The following is a 22,961-nucleotide window of genomic DNA, read 5'->3' on the forward strand; positions in this document are numbered from 1 at the left end:
ATTAAGAATGAAACTGTACAATGTTAAACAGTATCTGGTACGTCTACAGCTCTTACATGAATATGTTACATATTTTCATTTGACAATTCTATTTGTCACCTATGGAGAGCAACATTTAAGCAAATAATTTGAGAATTAAGATACTTTCTTTTCTTACCTATCTGAACAGGTTCTTTGCCCTTACAACAACTCCAAATTAGGCAGAAGATCCAAAATGACCTCCACTTTTTTATTTCCATCTTGCCATGAAGCGGTAACTTGAAAATCCTTCCAGGGGAGTGTTTTTTTCTTGGCTTATAGGCAGATTTTTATAGTCCAGGAATTTGGCGTGAGAACAAAACACCGATGGCAGGGTCCCCGAAAGGTGGAGCTTCATTCAGTTTTCTTTTGGTGGTTCGTGTTTAGCACCCAGCAACCTTCTGTCTTTCAGATTAGACAGGTATCTAGTTCTCTTCCTTTCTGCAGAGACAGTGCTTTCTTATTTCCTTTCTTTAATACAGGTCCCCCAGCCCCCAACACCTACAGTGTTGCTTTTTCTTTGGCAACAATAGTTTTCTTTTTCATAACATCTGATTAGTAACATGCAATCATTGCCCTCTTTTAGAGCTTTCATCTGGCTTGCACATCAGCAGTGTCCCCCAGCTCAAGAAAAAGTGTTCGTTGACTCTGCTAGCTTGATGGTGACTTCTCAAAGTTAGAGCAAAAAATATTGTAAGGTCAGGCATAATATATGGTCTATATAGAGCAAAAACTTTAGGCAGCAGGGCAATGTCCTTTAAGAAGTGTATCCAAAATATCTTACAAAAACCACCAGAGCTTTACTGCTTCAACAGATGAGGAATGGCATTAGTCTACAAAGTGCAAACTTCTTACCTCTATTGTACAAATGGGATTTAATTGCACCAGTCAGACATGGGAAGTCAATTTGTTCCTTATGCACACAAAGGTGGTGCTTTCTCCAAACTGCATAAGGGAGCAGTGCCCGAGTCTCACCAAAAGGTAGACACAATTCATTCCTTCACGTCCTCAATTATGCTGCTGTAAAAGGGTCTCTTGGTGCTATCAGAGTGCTCCAATACCCAATCACATACCCATACAATTCAGCAGGCTCAGTGACGTCCTACATTCCACTGTAGGACAATTCTTAGATATCCTGTCACAGGTGATTGACGTCAGTAATTTTAGGGTCTCTTTTAGAGATTTACTTGCTCTGTTGGCACAAGCTGGCCTAGCATTTCTTCACCTTACCCATGCTGTGGGAGAACTGCTTCTGACACAGAGCAAGCCTCTCAGCTAGTCCCAGCAAATCAAACATGGATAACAGGCGTTCCCACATTGTCAGCTGCTCTAGGCCTCTTTGGGAATACACTAATGCCAGAATGATTGCCTGTAGTAAATGGGCACAAACACAGTTTAAATTGGATTTAGGTTTCGCCCTTTTTCCAACTTTTCAGGCTGAGCGTGTCCATGCACTCACCAAGGCACACACATGCCATTTTGTCTGGTTGGCAGACAATAAGCTGGTCCTTGAGAACTGCATCTTGCTCACTGCTTTACCAAGCTTCCTGACGCTTACAAAGTGTCCTAAAGCTGACCCACTGCTTCTTTCAGCTGTCCTCCTGCACAGTTAGGAGCCACTTGCTAAGCGGCTTAAAGAATTGCAGGTGCAAATGTCTGCCAGATGAAGATTTGCTGCTGCTGTCACTCTTAAGAAAATCCTGCACTAGCGGGCAAGAGCATTGTGCGGTATATGAAACATGAGTTCATGTTACCCCTTTCCCACTGTCCGTGTCCCATTAATTCTATTGTCAGTCGCACTTGAGACAGGGCACAACTGGAAGGTAAAGTCTGTTCTTGAAGCCCTGCCATTTTGGCTGGAATACAGAACCAACAGACTTTATGGCACCAGTGATGGAAGTAATAGGTTTCTGCTGCTTTTCCTTTCAATCACGACACATCTTCTCTGCTGCTCTCCATCGAAATAGTTACAAAGTAAACCAGCAGAGTATCTAGCAGATAAACCGAACCATGAGAATATGACATTGTAGGATGATCTGAAATTGAATACAGTGCAATAGTAACACTCAAATTTAGCGGATTTCCATAATAACTTTCAGATTGAGTTCTTGTTCAGGCCACAGAACAGTGTTAATGGCAGGTGTGGGGAAGCGCTGTGAAGCCCAGGAGAAAAAGCACGTAGGTCAGTAGACCACAGACACTGACAAAGCAAACTTAGTTAAGGCTAAAGATAGAAAGCTGAAACCTATTAACTTTCCCAAATAAAAGCTAGCATCCAAATGCAGAACTCTGCTGAGATAGTCAATTTATTTTAACCATGGTCATCTTCCTTTCCCATTCCCACCCAGCCACTCAAGACACCTATTTCATTCATATTGGTATGACAACACAAAAACCAGGATTCTAGAAGCATGATTCCTGACCCTAGAAAAAAATAATTTTATTCCTAGCAGACAGCACAAAACCAGTAGGAACCACACATGAACTACTTGCCAAAGATACCCTTCAGGTTGCAGTAATCCTTAGATGACAAAGACGTGGTGAGGCTGACCACTGCTACTCCCACCCATTTGTCTTCTGCGTGTGGGATGGTTCAGGGGCATGGTGAGGTGGGCAGGAGGGATGAGCCAAGGCATGATTTTGCCCTGCAAGCCCCACTTAGCATTTAAAGGCCTGGGAAGAGCATGAACAGCACATGTTAAAACTGTGTTCAAGGAACAGACAGAATAAAGCAAATAATTCATTGAACCACCATCCATTTATGCTCCACTCCGCAAAGAAAGTAATATCAGTCCTCTGGGATCCTCCCCCGAGAAAAGCAAAAGCACATCTCTTGCTACTCAGAGAAACAGGAAACCCAGCCCTCTTGCTCTGTACATAGCCATTTTCTTACCTCTGCTTGTCTGCTCTGTCATTTTTGCCATTCCTTTGCCATTTCTCAGGGAGCAGAGTTCCTGTCAGTGACTAACCAGAGCTATTTCTGGTTTCTCCACAGAGTGCTGGCTACACTCCTTAGAAATCACTGGATGCCTCAATCCCCTGCAATGATTTCAAGGCTACTGTCAGGGGAAGGTTATTTGCATTCAAATGAAGTTTTTATATTCAAGTGTGGCAACACTGAGGTTTTCAGAAGTACAGGGTAGCTTTTCAGAAGGAAAGTCAGACTTGACAGGGAGCTCCTGAATATGTTGATCACTTACCACTGAATCATTGCTATTGCAGGCACACAGGTTATAACTATTCCCCCTGCAGCGACATACTGGGATTAATAACTCTTCCCTTTATTGGGCCCTGCAGCATAAGAGGCCTTCTCTCTGCTGCAGCTGTACTAGCAAAAAGAACAATTCCTCTTGGCCCCTTTACAGCCCATTTCATGGATCATTTGCCATTAAAGGGTATGTGATTTTAGTAAATACAATAGGTAAATATTAACTCGGCTTCTTTATCACCACTGACTCACTGGAGATAAACTGTCACAAAGCTAATGTAATACCGTGACTCACATCTCATATTTTTTGATACAAACTTGGTAAAGAGGCACTCAGACTGGGGGCACCTGGTTTTTTAACGGCATTCATAGCTAGCCACTGCACTGAAGCTTGGCAGTTGCATTTGTACTCTTCTGTCAGAAGATGATCCCAATCATACTGTAAAACATGAAGTCTACCAACACTTTTGTAGCACACCATCCTGGGTCAGGGCAAGCACAGGTGGGGTTCAGCTTGGAAATCCTCCAATATTCCAGTTCATTTCAGGCAAAGCTGGTACTGCTTCTTCAAATGTGAATCCACTATAAAATAGTGTTTTACAAGCACTGCCAGGTAACAACTCTAGAGAAATGATGTGCACTTCATTAACAAGGTAAAGTTAGCTAGGAAAAAAGATTAATTTGGATTTGGTATCAAGCCTTCTTGTGCCGATAATACACATGATAAAAACATCTGAAGTTAACTTGGCAAAATATTTTACAGCACTAATTTGCACATTGTAAATTGCTAGAAGAATTCAAGAACAACATGTATTATATTTTTATCCTTGGTATAATCCCATAGAATTTAGGAAATTCACAAAGATTTATTGGATCCATCAGGTCTGCATCCACCACACAGTTTGAAATGGCTGGCAGTAAGCATAAGGTGATCTGTAATAGGCAGAGGAAAAGCAGGGAATGGATCTCTGTCATTAATTGTTGATTAAAATACATGAAGAATGCCTTCAGTATTTTAATTTGGATAGGAGAAGGTTTGGTGTTTTCTTACATGTTGCCCTAGAATGAACACAAAGCTCCTTAACCTCTCATCTTGCCATAGGATTCCTTGACTTTTCCTGAACTAATCAAGGGCATTAGTCACTCCTCTTCACAAGGAATCAGTTCAACTGCTCTTTCCTCGCCCCCTCCCTTTTTTTTTTTTTTTTTTAAGACGATGTAGATCTTTCAAAATCCACATACAAGGAGTAATGATGACACGGCTGATTGGTCTTTGTGCACACAGGTCTCATTGACCTATTGGCACTTCCTCACGTAAGAAAGACTCCCTGCATAGAAAATCATTTCATCAGGAGGTTGAGCCCTTCAGCTTTTTCTACTTGAAAGAGTTTTCTTTAAACAACTTTCCTGGTGAAAAATATGGAGTAGCAGAACAAAGGGAATCCAGGGCTCCACATGGGGATGGATATGAACATTCTACTTTAATAATTAGAGCTTTATGAGTTTCAGGCCAGAGCAGACTCTATGATATTTTTTAAAAGCAATTTATTATTCCACGGATGCCAAAACAATTCAGAAGAAGTCACTGCATACTTAATACTGAAGTGTGTATAACCCTGATATTACATGAAATTACATACCCAGTAATGATCTCCACCATGACTGAAAGTTACTGAAAACCAAAAGAAATGTAGAGAGATGGGGCAGAGAACTGGTTGAGGTGAGAAGCTAAGCAACCTTGGTCTGGTTTTTTTTCCTAAATTGGACTTAGACTATGTCCTTGTTAAGGACTTGATCTAGAATTCTGTCAGAGCATTTCTACTGCACTCATGAGACTGTGATCATTCTGAAATGAACCACGATTTTTTGCAGTAAGCAGCTAACTCTTATATGTCACCCAAGTTCAGAGCTTGCCTTGCCTTGAACATTGTAGTCACTAAAACCAAAGCAGTATTGTAGATGGCTGAATTCCAATTTTCTTCTAAATTCAAATGACTATCCAGAGGAAGGAAAACCAAGACAAATGGGACCAGTCGTTCCCCAGGCTTCTGCTTAGCACATTGAGAAAGTTAGAATTAGCCACCCAGTATCTAGCTGCCCCTAGTGTGCTGTGTTTAGCTTAGGCTCCATGCATTTTTAAGGAGAAGAATGAGCTTACAGCTCTCATAGATGCTGCAAACGAAGTGCAAGAAGTGCTCAGCTACACTAGTCCAAAGGGACAGGCTATTGACATTTCGCTGCTGTGTCAGGTCACAGGCATTGTGTAAAGACACATTCTTCGACCACGGTTCCTGTGGCCTTTTGTAACTGCTTAAGAGAGCTGCCTGAAGAAAGGTGCTCCTTCCCAACCCCAGGTCTGCCCTACTTTCTCTCTACTTCATTTCTGCCAAATAGGGCAGATGTACGTATGTTGCTTCACTTTCTATCTGAGGATTCTTTTCCACCTTGCTCCCCACATACATGCTAATTTTTGCACGACTTGAAAATCTGTGGTGCTTCTCTTATCATTAAGTCAGACTGAGATCAATGGAGTAGCTTCTTCTCTGGGTGAAGATTAGCATTTGTGTGACTAACTGAATTAGGCTCTCAGGACCAGTCCTTGGTTTTAGCCCTCAAAGTAAACAAGAAAGTTTTCACCTGTCAAATGTACCATATAACATGACCAGAAGCAAATGTACAGAATGATTCTTACAAGCTACTCTTTGTAAGAGTAACTGCTTATCACTGGAAGATCTGTGATTTCCTGGAACTGGGGAAGCTCAATGGCAGTTGGGAGAACCATTTCTTTGGCAGATGGTAGAAAGGAGCTTAGCCAAAAGCATAGCAAAAGCTGACATAAAGTGTCTTCTGTCTTTACACCACTCTGCAACAGAAAGATGTTCTGATATGGAAGTTGTTGCTCCAAAGCAATATAAGAAATACATTATGTATTTTTTATAGTAACACTATGTTTTATGAGTTTTTTCAAAGCCTTGGAATAAGGAAAAAAATTACAGCAGTGGTTTTCACTGTTCTAGAGACTAGTTTGTGAAAGGATTTCAAGCATTTTACATATGAATGCTGAAAAACAGGAACATTAAAGGAAGTCCAGGTTGAACATACCAGATTTTAAAAGGATGATGCTGAAAAAGAATTTACAGGATTTTCTACATTAGTGATGGGAATATGGCTTGTGTAGCCTGGTTGGAAGTTAGTCTGGGAGGTTGCCAGTTAAGATCACAGTTATTTGAGGTAGTCTGAAAAGATTTGAGTTAATTTAGGAAATTTGGCCTAGGAAGAGGGCTGCATACCTTGAAGAATTTGTTCTGCCTTAAAACACTCCTACCCCTCAAAGCTTCTGGTGGGAGATGAAATCTCAGAAATTTTCTATCAGTGTTACAGCTATTTAAATGTATTTCAGGTTTTTGTGGGACCTAAAGTTCACAAGAGTTTTCTTTTCTATGGTCTTACAGTTTGTAAGTCTATTTGTGCCTCTTTTCCCAGTATCTACTTGCTTTGCTACACAAGCTTAAACAGTGCATAACAAGCACAGTAACTACATGATTATTTACTTAGGGCTTTGCCTTTGCTGAAGTCCTTTCACTGGGGCTTGTGTGCAGAGTTGCATGTGCTTAGTTCAGTGAAGTGTGGTTTAACAAAGTACAGTCTAACAGTAAATTACTGAAAATTTCATCTTACCCTTCCTCTTATACAGCACAAAATGATAATGTTACACTATGTAGCTATATCACTAAACAAGGTAGTTATTAGATCAGAAATCCCTACCTTGTATCATTTTGGGGAGGGTTCTTCTTGGTTTGCATGTAGCTTTTTCCTCCCTTTCTGAATCCCATCTGCCACACCTCAGATAGCAGCAGTGATTTTTCCATATCGCTAACAAGCATTTTCCTTTCTGCCCCTGGTGTTTTCAAAACACTTGTCTAGTAACAGTTCATAAAACTGTGCTCACTTTATCAACAAATCTGAGAACTCCATTGTAACTCCAGATGAAGGTTCTCACTATATTACTGTAGAGTCATATGAGCAACACTGAATTTCCAGCACACCTCCAGGTAATTAGGAAGAAATTGTCTGAGCTTCACATTACCTTAGAGAAAACTGCAACTGGGAATGAAACCCACGTATGTCCACCTATAAGGTACATGCCACAACCACTTTGCTTCCAGGGAAGTATGCAACCCACCACAAGGAAGGCTCAGGGTGCATCTAAGGGGATATTTGTGCGTATCCCCCCTCAAGTGGGCCACAGTGCAACAGGACAATGGGCTTTTTCCTTTTGCTTATTAGAGTGGCTAAGCATGTCAAGTGCTGCACTGGAGGCCCTCAGCTGCAGTGCTTTTTACTCCTGTAGTAACAGCACCCACCCTGAGCTGCAGACAACCCACTCAGGTTTGCTCCAGCATTTGGCAGTGGTCTCCTACAGCTAGCTCTATGCCGTGAGGAGCTTCCTGTGAGTCCGCAGCTTCCTGGGAAGGATTTGCTTCAGTTCCCTGCTGACTTGGAGGAGCCTGCACCTGAGGCAAGGACTCAAAAATCACAGCCTCTGGCAACCAAGACAATAATCATGTTACAGGTAAATCCTAGCCCCAGCCTGTACTGGGGAATTTCAACCAGCCCATTTAAGCCCTTCCTGCCCTTAGGGAAGGCAGCTATAAAGCCATGAGGTTTTTCTTTTTGTTTGGTTCACCAGAATCTCCAAGCAGGTTCAAGCACTTCTTTGAGGGCCTCAGGGACACATTCAAACCCCAGGCTTAGAGGAACTCTTCTCATCTCTTCCTCAGGGACATTATCACAAAGTGAAGCCAAACCAAGCAGCTGTTGGGAGACCAAGAGCTAGGACCCTGGCTTTTTGTATCTTCAAGGGCTGTGTGGTAGAAGTCCCAGTTACGTCCCAAGAAGGCTTCCTTCTTTTTCAAAGCAAAACTAAAACTGCTAAGTAACTGGAGATGAAGAAAAAGAAACAAACCAAACAGAAACCCTTTGCCACCAATGAAAGTGGGAGTCTAGACAGAAAGTCTAACACAAGATGAACGCAGGACTCAGCCATGGAGACATGAGAGTGTTTTAGCCACTCTGCCACCAGCTGAACTCGGCTGGGGCTCTTGCTACTGCTCCCTTCTTGCTAGACTCCAGGAGATGATGAAATTCCTGGAGAACTGAGTCATTCTTGGAGGACAGAGGCAGTCAATCCCATTCCCTTCCAGCACCAATGCTTTTTGTGAAGCTGCCAGTGCCCCTTGCAGAAGGTTTTGCCTGGGAGACAATGGGATCAGAAGGTTCCACCATCTCCTCTGAGCCCCTAAAGGGCTGTCATTGCCTTGTGAGAGTAACAGATTTTTTCAGTTTTCCCTCTGGGTTTTCCAGATGAATCTCTGCTTGTGACCTGCAGACCAACGGCTCTTGCTTAAGAAACAAAATGCTCCATGGGGTGAGGTAGGACAGGTTTCCATTTATTTCCAAGAGGATTGTAAGAAGTAGCAAAAGTGCTGCTCACTCCCTGCTACTACTGCTCTCCTTGTAGGGATCCACAGTTAAAGCTTCTTTGCTTTCTTTCTTTCCACAAGACTATCTGCAGATTTCTCAGCTGGAAAAAGTTCAATCTGTTTAACTTTGTCATCCAGTTCCAATGGAAATACAGGTGCAAAGTGAACTGCAAAGTTCTGAGGTGACTAAGAGTGCAGAAAGGGGTGGAGGTTTGACACGTACAGTTTGACCTAGAACTGCCAAGCACTTGTAAGTAAGAATTCTCTGACAGCATCCACTTGGGAGCCTGCTTATGTGCAACACTGACCCAGCACTAAAACTGAAGGCGCTGCTATGATCCAGACCACTGTAAGGAACACCATCCTGTGCACGCATGTAAATCCCTGTCAGAATAATTTTTTTTCCAGTGCATACAAGTGTCTGTGTGGAAATAGGAGCACTCATTCTTCTCAGTGGTAAAACCCTTTACTTGAAGTACAAAATCCCTTTTGGAGGCAGCTTGCTTTTTTTGTGTCTGGAGTGATTTAACATTCTTAGCTATAGACTGCCCTGCAGTGGCAAAGCCAAAATCTGCAGCCTTACTGTCTTTTATACAGGATCTTTTGAATCCCTTATTTAGAAGTAGTTTGCTCATCACCAGAGGGGACAGAAAGAGCCCATGCAAACTACAGAACAAATGAAAAAAATTAAGCAAGGGAGATTTTAGCCTTCAGTGTAAATATGATATGCAGCAAAATGCCACTATTGACTTGGAATATTTTATCTATTTTTCAATAGGAGTCAAGGCAGATTTGATCAGACTTTGTGTCTGCTGTCTCCAGAAGCTATCTGCTGACTTCAGCTACCTCTCCCTCTCCTACAGAAACTATCTTTCTAAGCATAGTGTTCTAAAGAGGCAAAACTTCTGGAGTTTCATTTTCTGTACTTTCCTACCAGTGTCTGCATTCTAAGGTGCCACACATTTGGCAGGGCTAGCAGTAGCACAAAATGGTGCCACCAATTCTTTAGGTAGTAAAAATGTCTGTATTCAGGTTGGCTGTGACTCAAGCAGTTACTTTAAGTTCTCAGAAGGTTAAAGCACAGTTAGTTTTCATTAACAGAGAAACAGAGACAATATAATACCAAAAGCAATTTTCACACACAACAGGTGTGGATTACCCTCTTTGTACTTCAGATGGTTCAAGAGAGATGTCCATTTTACCTAATCTCCTTCATCTTCCCTCACAGTAAGGCCAGATGAACCGGCACTTCAGAATACAATTCAGCTAAGCTCCTTTGGATATGTCCTTTGTTGTGGGACAAATGAATGTCAAAAATGGTTATTTCTCTTCGTGTCCTGTAGAGAAAGCCTAGGATTATATAGCTCAGAGATGGGCATCTGTTTTGCAAAAGTTGGAATGTGGAGGGCTCTTGCTGTAGTACTAATTATATATCCCTCAAGAACTGTAAATGAACTTCATGCTCCCATAGCTGAGGGACTACTTTCTTATTGAAAATATGTAACTGTGATGAACTGAGACAGTTCTAACACACAGAGCCCTGCTAAAATAAGATCTGGCGCTGAACTAGAAGTTTCTTTGAGTCATCCTTCACATCAATCACTTCATGATCATTATTCAACTTTGGTTTTGTTCTGGCAGACAGCATCAACTTCTGCCCCATCTTACATGTTGGGTCCTCCAGACAGTACCTTCTGATATTTCAGCTTTTAATGAGCCAGAAACACATACCCCAAAAATTTAGGAAATACTTCAGTTGACTTATGGTAACTTGAAAAAGAACTTTTCTTCTCTTTTAAAACTCAGGCTCATCAAGACAGCACATGAATAAGTACAAAATCCATGTTTTTTGAAGTGTGCTTTTAATCATTCAGAGAAAATAAGCTGATTATAAAAGGACCCTAAAGGTTATATTCTTGCAAGTGCACAAAACTGTGTTCTTATTTTGTGCACAAATAAATAGAACACTGTTAAAAATAATCAGAGAACAAACAGGATAAAGTAACAGGAACAGTGAAAAGTTCCAAAGTAGTCAAGGAAGATGAGACTGGTGCATAGTCCTTTTAGGTGACTGCCGCTAGGTTTTTTCCCCTTCATTTTGATGTCAAGCTGATGGCCCTCTTGATACGGTTCAGAGTGCTTGCCTTGTCATTTTCTTCTGTGCTCTGCGACTCGCTGGACTGTGAGCTGCTGCATTCAGTCTCTTGACAGCTGCAGCTTTCCACGTATATATACTTATGTGAAATGGAATGCCCAGTGGGGCATTTCAGTTCCACTTCCCTCACAGAAGTCCTTGATTCCTTGCAGCAGGAACAGCTGTGGTCCATAGAATTGGCCTCAGCAGAGTATCTGTTAACATGGAAAATGGCAACATTACTCTGTGCCAGAAGCCAGCATATAGAGGAAAGGGTGAACTTAGGTACAGAACTCTTGTGAAAAGTTTGGAATAGCATGTCCAAGAGCCACAGTTGTAGCTAATCTGACACATCAGTCGTTATAACAACATGCTTTTAAAATGCATTGCATTTGCTGAGATTTCTCTGTGATAGAACAATCAGTATTGAAGTCCTAGTAAAAAAGCCCAGTGAGTTCTAGGGGCTCAGCTACCTTAGATTCCTCTCATCATCCCAGTGCTGATGGATGTTAAATACACCATACCAACAATTAAGGGCAGACAGAGCCCTGACACAAATAAGAAAACTGATTAGACAAGTGGCTACAATGCCATCTTCAAAACTGGCTACAAGGGCTACAGTTGCATCACGTGAATCAAAATCAGGCAGTGTTAAGAGAAAGGGGAAGCAGCAGCTCTTTCTGTTGCTACCTCACAGCAAGGTATTTTTTGCAGCCTTGCGTTCATCAGTTTCTCAAGCACCATTCCTAACCTGCAGAATCTCTCAACATGAGGCTACAAACTGTGTCAAGAGCCATCTTTTCCTTGTATTTGTGTGCAGAGGTAACCACAGCAAGACTCTTAAAATCATAAGGTATTACAAAATACTAATGAACCCCCTGGCCAATCGGGGTTCAATCTGAGACTAAAGATCAGTTTCCTCCCATGTAGGATGCCCTTTGGCATACTCAGTGATAGGCAGCAAATTACAGTTTCTTTGGGGAGTTAGAGTTATGTTTTTACAGTGTTTTAATGGCTCAGTACCAGGTGTCCTACCAGCCACTTTCTTACAGATTCTCTCATTTCAGAGGAAAATGTACAGTGAAACTACTCTGCTAACACCACCCCTAAAGCACTTGTTTTCTGATTTCTTTCCTGTATAAAATTGCCCGTGTTTGAATCTTCCTTTAAAAGATGTATGTGTATTTCATTTTATATGTTAATTATTGAGAAGCAGCTTTTCAGCTTATGAGCATCAGGTCTGGCTGCTCTCTGAGCTCATTACAGGAAGTAATCCATGTTCTTTTGTGATAATTTCTAGCCAAGGTGGCCTGACACAAATGACAGACAAGCCAGTTCTTAATGGATGAATAAATCTTACCATAGCTGTCTGAATCCCAAGGCAATTTAATACACTTTTCTACTTTGTAATAAGATGAATCAACTGTTCAATCAGAGGTTTCATGATTTTGTGCTCATGATTTAGGGAGCTGACAGTTTCAGGTCTCCTACTACTCCATAGCCTACCTATTTATTGTTCCTTTTATATAAACAAGCTCCGTGCCAGTAGAATTCAAATCTTATTGTCTGATCAGTTTACTTACAGTGAGAAGGTTCCACATGTTCCTTCACATTCAGTCATAACAACTCTGTTCACAGAACGGCAGCCCTTATAGAGGATAAAGTCTTTTCTTTGATGGACAGCACACGGTGCAGGACTATCCAGAGGTGCACCTATAGAGAAAGATCATAAAAAACTTTCACTGAAAGTAGCTCCAGAAGTTCCTTGCAGAACTCTCAGGGCTTCACTAGGGCAATCAAAAGAAGTGTCTTAAGTGGTCTTTCTGCTTCACTTTAAACTTTCCCAGAGAGATCAGTCAATGCTTGGAATAACAAACAAATATAGGAGAACCTATTTAAATACAAACATATCAACCTCTATGGCTGGAAAATGGGCTGATTTAAGAGGAAAATTGATTCTCTGTATTGTTGATTCAGGTACACTGGCATACTTACAAGTTTTGCAACAGCCGTTAGGTAAGAATGTAATAGTTCCCTAAAAGAACAAAGAAATAGGAAATAAACATTATTTTCTTTCCCTGTATTACAGAGACTTTTAGGCCAATAACTGAGGAGAGCAATTCCTCAATGGCTGGAAATAACCAGTGAAAACTGTAGCATTGGTGCAAATAAACAAAGATAATGGTCTCTTCCAGACTTGAAATCTATTAATTTACAAAGGATTGTGGAAATAAAGATAAATGCTTTGTAGGAAGTCTACAGTTAACATCATGAAATTTTCCCTCAGAAACAATTCCAAAAAATGTTTTCTTAAACACTTCTCTATTTGAATAGGGAGTATGCATGGTGTTACTGGCAGCCTACTGACTGAATAGCTTGTGTTTCTGTAAGATTCAAGAAAACATGGTTCTTGTTCAGAGAGGACCCCGCAGAAAGCAGTCAGCAAGGACTTTGTACCTCAGTGCTGACCAGCGTTTTGGCGACTGAGAGACAGCTGCCAGCTATAAGCCTTGAACTCTTACTCAGGTATCTTATTTTATACACTCTAGAGGTCTGCATGGATGCAGCAGAAACTTTTGTCCTTGGGACTGAGCAACTTTGGTGAAAGGTTGTCAGAGCTTAATTTGACTTTTGTTGCTAGTTAGGTGGCTGAACTAAACTGAAGTAATCTATGCATTGAGTAAAAGGTAAGTTTTCCATATTTACTTACAGGTTTGCAGCTTTTCTCACTGAATGCTGGGCAGGTAATCTCAGATGTGGAGGAGATAAGCTGGTTGTGGACATTTACACAGCTATAAATGGTGCAGTTGTTGTAAGGATCACTTTTAAACTCTCCAGGCTGCAAGTGAAATACAAAATTTAATAAGAAAAGCTGAAGGGAGCTCAGACCAAAATTTTCCTGCCCTCTGACAATGACTTTCCTCCTGTTTACTAATGAATTATTTTTAGGTTAACAGTAGTTTTGGATAAATATTATTACATGTATTGCAATATGCCATATGTGGAGAGAATCTTCAGTTTTACATGGGATTTCCCTTGTAAAAGAAAAATCCCTCTGAAGTATTAGGGTACATTAGAGTTATTAACGAAATCATCAGTGCCAATGGATTTTGCCTAAGGGAAAGCTAAACTGTTATACGGTAATTAAGAACAATCCTAAACTTCCACCCTACAGAGGCAATAAAATTGTTTCATACTCAGGCTTTACTAGTGATTTTCAGTACACAGAAATCCAGTAATATAGAAAAGCCCAAGCCTGCAGACACTGCAAGAAAACCCCTTCCAATGGTATTGGATTTGTCATTCCAGGAAGTTTCTCCCAGAAAATTTGATTTCATGTGCCCTTCCTTCAGGCCAAAACATTGTAGATCAGCTTTGCTTTAGGTAAGCCTCTGACCTTTCAGGTGCAAACTTACACTAAGCCTCATCTCTGACAAGATGATGTTCCCGCTCTGGAAGAGGAACTTTACAAATTAGGTAGAGACATAAAATGTAGAGCATACTTACACTCAAGACAAGATCAAAATTGTTTCCTGTATGTATAACACACTTGGTCTGCACACATCTTCCACAACATTCACCTTTCACTGGCTGAAGTTCATATCCCTAGATATTAATTAAAAATGAAATCACTATGATGGATGCATTTTTGAGAAATAAATGAAGACATACTAACCCATTAATTGATTATGCTTTGAAGTGCGCTCTACAGATTTGTGCCCTTCTATGCTCCAACCCAACAGAAGACAAGTAATAAAAGACGGCTATAGATGGAATAAATTAAAGCACTATATTAAATATGCCTAATAATTAAATATCACTCTATTAAGTGCTCTGCAGAAATTTCCCAGCTAATCTTCCCAATGTGAAATGAATACTGTAAGATACACAGTCAACTTCAGGACAGTTGGTATCCATGCTGGAGTTGGACTCCAGATTTCTGCTCACTGGCCTTTGATTATACCACTCATTGATCAAACTGCTTTTCACATACATGGGTATTTTGAGGTGGGTTTTGTTCGTTTTAAGTTTGTCACTTACTGGTTCACAATATGTGTTGCATGGAATATGTTCGCATGAGATGATATTCAGTTGGTTGCTGACGTTAACTTTGTCAGTGCATAAACAATTCTGACACTTATCAACAAAGACTGATGAATTTGGCTATAAATTTTAAGAAAAAAAAGGTTTATATGTTAATAAGATATGGCATGGTGGCATACATTTCTTAACTTCCAAAATAATCTCTAAAACAAGCAATGGAAAAGGAAACAATCATAAAGACTATTGGATAGTTATTTGGCTAGCCCTTTATGAAGACATTTTTAAAATAGTGAATTTAATTTAATATGTGTCTTTACTGAAGTCCTATACAGCATTGATAAACTCAGATATTAAAAGGACAGGTGTCATACCAGTATCTGCAATAAAGCAATTACTAGACCCAATAGAATTTATTAGTAATCTAATTCTGTTTAGAAGCATACTTATTTACAAATGTTTTCATTTTTGAAGGCAGAGTCTTAAAACTGTAATAACGTCCTGACAGTAAATGTGGACTGACTTTTTAAAATTTATGCACACTTAACTCTAAAAACAAATGTCTCTCTGATACTGACATACAAGCAACTCTTCATTCTCTTTCATACACAAAAACCTTTTCTGAAAAGATTTAGGCTTTGTGAAATTGATGAACCCCTGACAGGAATTTGAAAACTTCTAAAGCATTGATTGTGCTAGATAAACCTCCTCATAGCACTTCTGATAAACCATACAAAGTGATCTTTTAAGCATTTTCAGAAGACTGTTGAAATAGGAACTTACCAAGAACTCAGCATTCTGATGTACACAAACCCTCTTGGGAACTGTTAAGAAGCAAGGATTAGGTGGTTACACAGGGGGAAAAACCTACCAGTCTTCACCCCACTCTAGTCAAACTCATTTCTTCCACAATGAATCATAATGCATATGATCAAATACATTGGTTATTCCCCATTTCTCATAGCAGATATGACATACATAAAGTATAAGAACTAATACTGCATGTGCAAAAAGGGAGGAAGATTTGTCCCAATACACATGGTCCAGTTCATAGCCAAGAACGTCCACTTAACGGGTATAAGTAGTTCCTTGTTTTAGTTACCAAGAACAAAGCATACTTTGTAAACCTGCCTTCTACTGGGGATGCTTACAGGGACATTTTGCTAGATTAAACTAAGACCACACTCCCGTTTAATTCTATAGCTGTTCTTACATGTACTTACAACCAGGAAAATTGAACTTGAGCCACCTGAGCTATTTCTGATTTCACAGTTGTTCGTCATAACCATAGCAGTAGTGACCAGTGCTAATAGTAAACAATTTGTAGGATTTTGCTGTATTTATTACTTCTTTCAATAGGCTATTTCATACAGTCTTACTAAGTGTGATGCTAAATTACATGCTATATAATACTAATCATTAGAACGTATTTCCAAGGGACTTACCACACTGGTACACAGGACAGCACTGACCACTGGGAATATGAGAATGAACTTCAAATCCCAGTGTACACTTGGGGGCTTTACTTGTGCACAAGCTTGTATTGCATTCTGGAAAAAAAAAAAAAAAAAAAAAGGAGTAAGGCAGAAAGTAAACTAAATCACAGCTACTGGAAACAGGCATCCATTAAAGCATTTAGAATAGACTTTCCACTGCTAGGAAACAGCCCAGATCCTCCCAAAGAAACAAATTGCAGAAAAAGAACACGTTTTTTCCTACTAAATCCAGGCACTGGACTGGGGGAAATGCACTAGTTTATGAGACTTTTTCTACTAGGTAATTACCAAGAGTTAAAAAAGTTTCACAATTCTTTGCAGAGAAGTAGTGGACAACTGCTACTCTCTCCAAGGCTGCAGGTAGCTGCTGCAAAATTAAAACCCCCATATAACTCCATAATCTACCTGCATGTTACTTGAGTATAAATTCATTTATGTGGGGTCATTGCAATATTAAAACGTATTTTCCCTAACATTGCATAAGTTGATTTTAAAAAACATGAGGAAAGACACTGTTTTGTGACTCCCTGCTGTGGGTCTCTGGTGCTAAACTAGTTCATTTCTCTTTTCCTTTCTATTACTAAAAGGTACAGAAAGACTAGAAACAAAAGGATAAACTCACTGCATGTGACAATGGGGCAGCAGGAGTCTTCAGAATTTACTTCGTTGACCTCATAGAAGCCTTCTCCATCACAGCTGGTCTTATTTTGTTTAGCACATTCATGAGGCTCACATACAATGCCATTTTCGCCTTCCAGGCAAATACAGTCCTGACAGTCTACTGTAAACCTTTCCCCAAACTGTCATTAAAGAAAATAAAGTGTGTGATTGCATGGTTACAAATTAAAAAAAAAAAAAAAACAGAGATAAAAACAGGAATGAAAGGTTGGGAGATCACAAAACAAGACTACACCCTTGTCTCCCCATCCCCAGCCTCCATTTGAAATACAAAAGCATATGGCAGCATACCTCTCTGGGTATCTTATCCACTCCAACACAGCCTGTGAAAATATCAGAACAAATTTCTATTACCACTCATATAACAGCAGAAGTACTGCATACAGTCAGATCTATATTGCATGCATGAAAAGGAAATAACAAAGAAAACGTGCATGCATCCAAGTGAAGCAGTAAAACTCACCACAGGTTTTCACACAGACATCCACACCAGAGTCATACAGCATTGTTCCATTAGGACAGAAACAGCCTTCCACACGTTTAGATGAAGTTTCGTTTTGTTGGCTGTGTGAGACAAAATGTTCAGAGGAACACCATTATTATCATAGGCATGCAGAGAAGGATTATGCCAAATAACCTTTCACTGAAGATACAGTGGCAAATGATCTGCACATTTTCTATTTAGTTATTGTCAGTGTTCATGTTTGGTATTGCCAAATGGCATAAACCGTACAGACACACAGACTTAGGATCAAGAGGAAAATGGTACCAAATTTGACAGACAGATTAAGACATGACAGGAGGTTGATTTCTCCTATCCACCTATGCATTAGATATGACTGAACAGTTGTAGAAGTTGTAACTAACAGTGAAGGGATTATTTACCTTGATTTGCAGGTTATCTCTTTAATAGGACCACATGCTCTGTATTCTTTACCTGAGGGGCATTTATAAGCTGGAATGGGAGAATAAAAAGGAGGAAGAGCTCAGTAACAGTATGATGTAAAAGCCCTATGACCTTACGCCAAGTAATTAAACACTGACTACTCATTTTCCTATACATCACTGACAACCTTGAGAAGCAAAGAGAAAAAAAACAACAGGTATCAGTCTCTGAATGGAGTTTTTTTATGCAGCTTAGCCATGGACATATAGCGTTAAGGAGATAAAACCATGTTTTTATGTATGCCAGCAAAACAAACTGCCTATGTACAAAAAAGTATCTACTGATATAGATGTTTCTGATACAGTCAATAGATGTATATTTTTGCAGGCTCATTTATCATTTCCACTGTTAAAAATATTACTGGTAAATTACTTAAGGAGAGCAGCTGGTGTGATTTATTGGTGTCTTCATTGCACGGAAAGTAATACGACTTAGCATTAGGATATTATTGCCAAAACAGTTCCATATAAGCTTCCCTAATTCTTCAAGATAAATGGCCAAATACTTACAGCAAACACCATTGGTATGATTTCTCCAGTCAATGCATACACTTTGATCAGCACAGACAGCAGCATAGGTTTGCAGACTTGAGCATTCCAGGTCTAAGTTGGGAAGTACACAACTATCAAAAACACAGGCTGCATAGTATTTTTCAGGCTGGACAAAGCCATGGCATGGCTCAAACACACTAGAAACAGAAACATTTATCATTATCAGTTACTGCATAATCCATGAATTCTTCAGTGTGCTTAAAATTATAATGTGGCAACAGTGGTGCTAGGAGATGTGAACAAGGGCTATTACTGAGACATTACAAGAGCACTTGAGCAGTTACCTAGATTGTAACCTTTCAACACATCTTAAAGTTTTCTCCCCTCACCTACAGAACACTCAGGCACCAATAATTTCTGTCCAGGAGCTACATGAATATTACTAGTATAACCATGAACTACTTTGCTACTTTTCAATTCTGACATGACATTCTAAAAATTAAGATCTCTGATTTCAGTTGGACTCTGTTTTCTGCTAAGTGAGGGTATAAAAAGGCAAGAGCATAGGACAGTGGTGGACAGAGAGTGTAGGAGAACATGAGAACATCAAGAAAGGCTAACGTAGCAGCCAGAGGGTTGGAAGCAAACTATCAGCAAAAAAATGACATCTAGTAGCAGCAAAAGGAATAGAAGCAACCCACAAAGCTACAAGAAATAGAGCAATAGTTAGAAACACTTTTGATTGAGAAATGAATCCTAAAATTGCCACTTAATTTGAAGATCAAAGGCTTATAAACACCAGAGCAATGTCTACCTTCCCAAAAGAAGCTCACAGATGGAAGATTCTTTGCAAGGCTGCACTGGGGCTGTGCCAGGTACTTTTGTAGGAGATAGGCCTGGAGAGCACTGTGGTTTGGAGGGATCAACCACTTGCCAATGATCTGCCATGGTTTCACAGTTTTCTGCAATGTTTCCGTTTGGCAACATGCAGTCATCTGCTGTGTTGTTATTGCAAGTGCCTAAAATTGGTAAGGGGAGAGAGAATTCACTCACAGATTTGTCATCAAGTTCCATTCATCTTTGTGGCAGGGCTGTCATTTAACTGTTTGTGGTTTTCTAAGAGTACAAAAATTACAACAGTAAGCCTTACCACACTGTCCTTGAGTGTTGTTGCCAAACAGGCTGTAGGGCATTCTGATAGAAAAGGACAAGCCATTGTAGGTCACATTCATTTTTAGTTCAGGAATTTCCACCACACGATTTATGCCTGACTCGTAGATGCTCAAGCCAAACTTCTTATAAGGCAAAGACACTACCTGTTTGTTTACTGTCACCTGTTAATTAAAAGAAAACAGAAAAGAGACATGTATTTAGTTTGACTGTAGAAAACTGACCATTCCTTTGCACTGGTGATAAAATGTAAAGGCAAATAATGTGCTTTTAGTTTGTAACAATTGTCCCCGTGTTTCAGTTTACATTACTGGAAAGCCAAACTTCTCTTCTCTGAGCCAAAGAAAAGGCCTATCAGCCACTGATAAACTAGGCTCAAATTCAGTGTTTAAATCAGCTAAATTCTAATACTCAACAGATTTATTATAGTCACTATGGTGTTGAGGACACTGCATGGAAGTGCAATATAAAATTATCCTAAATTCCCAGTGCATGAAGTTTTAACTTTCGTGGCATAAAGAGAACATGCTTGTAGGAAAGTTAAATTAAATAAATAAGCCAAAATTTTTATTATTTATTTAAACACGGTAGCTATTATATACCTATGAAACTAACCCTACTACTTTTACTCAGCAATGGTAGATGTCCTTACTTTGGAGGGAAAAAAAGGAGTCTAAATGTTGCAAATTTTCAACAATATGCTGCAATCTAACTTGTAACATTCCCACACAGTAATGCATGAAAATAAACCAAACAAACCCCACAAACAAAAGCCTAAAACCAAATGCTTCTCACCCAGTTTTGAAGCCCCAAAGCCGGGACATGACGTTTATCCATGAAATAAACACACAAAAGCCCCTATTCTGAAGAACTGAAAAGGTGACCCCAATCAAAGCTAGTATATGATACTTTTTAAGAATACTTAAGCCCATTACTTTATTGTTACATCTAGTTTATGCTGTATCCTCCCATTCAACATTTATTCTTTTCCTTTGTTACACTAATTATAAATTAATCATTTCATATCCTTAACTCTTAGAAATTTGTCTACACTAGTGTATTTAGGAGAGATAAGGCAATGCAAATATTTGAGATACAAAAGGTAAAAAGTTGTAGAAAATTTCCCCATATTCAGCAGCAAAAAAGCAGTCCTTCAAAGCAGATCTATTTTATAATCCAAATTGGTACTAAATCTAAAGCACAGAATCCTCTTTCATTTTTTCCCTAACATTGTGAATACAATTATCAGGTTGACACTGTTAATATTTTAATCAAGAATTCGAAGGTAATATTTTCCAATACCTCTACTTGCAAAGTATTTGGTTTGACTGTTGCTATGCGCACTTCCTGAGTCTCGTGTCTCACAATGAGTGTTCGAGGACAGGAGACTACATCCCGTGTATCACAATGGTAATTATCAATGTAGACACCAAAGTTGTCAACTTTCTTAGATATCTCTTCCACAAGGACGTATGTACAATTCCCCTGATAGCTGTAGTACAGTCCATCAAAAGTCATGTAATGTGGGTCTCCCCAGCCAGTGCAGTAGCCTGCGAAAACATACAGCTAGGTTAGCTTCTTCCAGCAACATACAGAATCGGAGCAGACTACAAAGTCAATAGGAGTAGGAATCATCTCATCCAACTTCAATCATTTAAATTTTTAAAGCATGTATGTCAATGAATGAGATTATTATCTAAAATTCATCAATAATAGAGGAAAACCAGGCACTTTCAGGGCACAGTTCATGCAACATTTCTGAAAGACAACTGAAAATAGGACTAACTGCACCCTAGATATACCTTAACCGATACTGATACTCTAAACAAGTAACTTACACGTAGGCTTCCAGCCTATAGATGTCTGCATGTGGACATTTAAACCCTGCCTTGGGAGACCGATTTATTCTACTAACACAATAGTTATGTGGATATTATGGCAAATTAAGCAAAAGCCCCCTGTTAGCTAAAGAGAATAAATGAAACACTCCAAACAGACCAACACTAGAAATCTGAGGGTCACAGCCTTGTGCAATACTTGTCCCATGATAAATATTGTTGCTCTTGACATTAGTATTATTCCCACAACAGATAAAATATTCAACAAAATATATACTTACAATCACACTCCCAGTGCCAACAGCATCCATCCTTATCAAGAACTTGCACAGGAGAAAGCCCATTGGCACATGTAGGTTTAGGAGGTGGCTCACAGATTATGGGAACCACCTGGACTATATCATCTTCTATACATATTGCCTTAATGCACTCACAGAGCCACCACGACTCACCTGGCTGTGTTTGGAAAGGGAGGGGGGGTGGGGTGGAGAGAGAGAAACCTTATGAAGCAGTCAGACTGACAACAGTTATGCCTGAATATCTTTTGCAGAGTTTTAAAATGCCATACGTTTATTGACAATTTCCTCCCCACCCCAAGTCTGAAAATGGGAAGAAGTACAGCATTCAGCACCATCAAGGTCTGCAAGATGAGCTAGAACTACTGATAGCTGCTAAGTGAAAAGCATTACTTATAAAAGTCAAGCCAGTAACCTGAAGGTTTTTTCCTAAAAAAAAAGTTTAAAAAAATTGTGTTTTTTAGTTTCAGCTAAGTTAGATGTCTGATCTAATCTCATCACCTACACTCCCTTTCTAATCAACGGTGAATGACACTGATCAGTAACAGTGAACAACATATGATGAATCTCCTTCCATGAATACTGAGAACAGATTAACAGCTAAAGCTACAGTGAACACTGGCTATCTGGGGAGTAATGCCTAAGGTGATTACATACAGGCATTGTGACTGTATGCATTTTTTTCTGTCTTCCATGTATATCTTTTATCCCTATATCCCATGTATAACTTGCCATGTATAACTTTTATCCCTGCAGATCTACTGAGCAAGTTGGTAGACATCTAAGCTGTGAGGAGGCTTTAGAAATGTACAATACATTAGCTTGTTTATGTCAGAGGTGAAAGGTTCCAAAAACTTCAGAAACCTCAGTCATAATTCATGAGTATTTGGATGCGTTGATCAGTTTCACAGTCCTCTCCTGAAACCAGACAATGACCAAGCAAGACTCAACACAAATTTAGACTAGTTCAGCCCTGTGGTTTCACGTTGGGCTGCACTGCAAACACAAAAACAACTTTCCCCCACTCTGAACATATTGAAAAAAAGAAACAGAAAAAATAGGGTAGCACCACTTAGTTAGCTCTGCATCAAAGCCATCCTACAGTAACAAGAAACACTGAGTTGTGACACAACTCCTTGAAAAAAGCCTTTCTGAAATTATC

At 39.7% G+C, this 22,961-nt stretch overlaps 2 protein-coding genes across 2 annotated transcripts in view; both read right to left on the reverse strand.

Annotated features, from left to right (window-relative positions):
• Positions 1–250, reverse strand: part of LOC119154889 (mucin-5B) — a 43,912-nt gene extending 43,662 nt beyond the window's left edge. Inside the window, exon 1 of the mRNA XM_037402872.1 lies at positions 158–250. Coding sequence (XP_037258769.1) covers positions 158–239 — 82 coding nt within the window. The 5' untranslated portion in view covers positions 240–250. The remainder of the gene's footprint in view (positions 1–157) is intronic.
• A 10,372-nt stretch (positions 251–10,622) lies between these two features.
• Positions 10,623–22,961, reverse strand: part of MUC2 (mucin 2, oligomeric mucus/gel-forming) — a 51,275-nt gene continuing 38,936 nt past the window's right edge. The window contains 18 exon segments of the mRNA XM_037402608.1: positions 10,623–11,058; positions 12,427–12,556; positions 12,839–12,878; positions 13,554–13,682; positions 14,351–14,449; positions 14,885–15,007; positions 15,668–15,708; positions 16,330–16,434; positions 17,003–17,180; positions 17,350–17,381; positions 17,522–17,622; positions 17,944–18,013; positions 18,129–18,131; positions 18,514–18,692; positions 19,310–19,514; positions 19,646–19,829; positions 20,968–21,215; positions 21,785–21,959. Of these exon segments, the coding sequence (XP_037258505.1) occupies positions 10,803–11,058; positions 12,427–12,556; positions 12,839–12,878; positions 13,554–13,682; positions 14,351–14,449; positions 14,885–15,007; positions 15,668–15,708; positions 16,330–16,434; positions 17,003–17,180; positions 17,350–17,381; positions 17,522–17,622; positions 17,944–18,013; positions 18,129–18,131; positions 18,514–18,692; positions 19,310–19,514; positions 19,646–19,829; positions 20,968–21,215; positions 21,785–21,959 (2,298 nt within the window). The 3' untranslated portion in view covers positions 10,623–10,802.

Source organism: Falco rusticolus, chromosome 10 (assembly GCF_015220075.1).
Source record: "Falco rusticolus isolate bFalRus1 chromosome 10, bFalRus1.pri, whole genome shotgun sequence".
NCBI classification, from domain to species: Eukaryota; Metazoa; Chordata; class Aves; order Falconiformes; family Falconidae; genus Falco; species Falco rusticolus.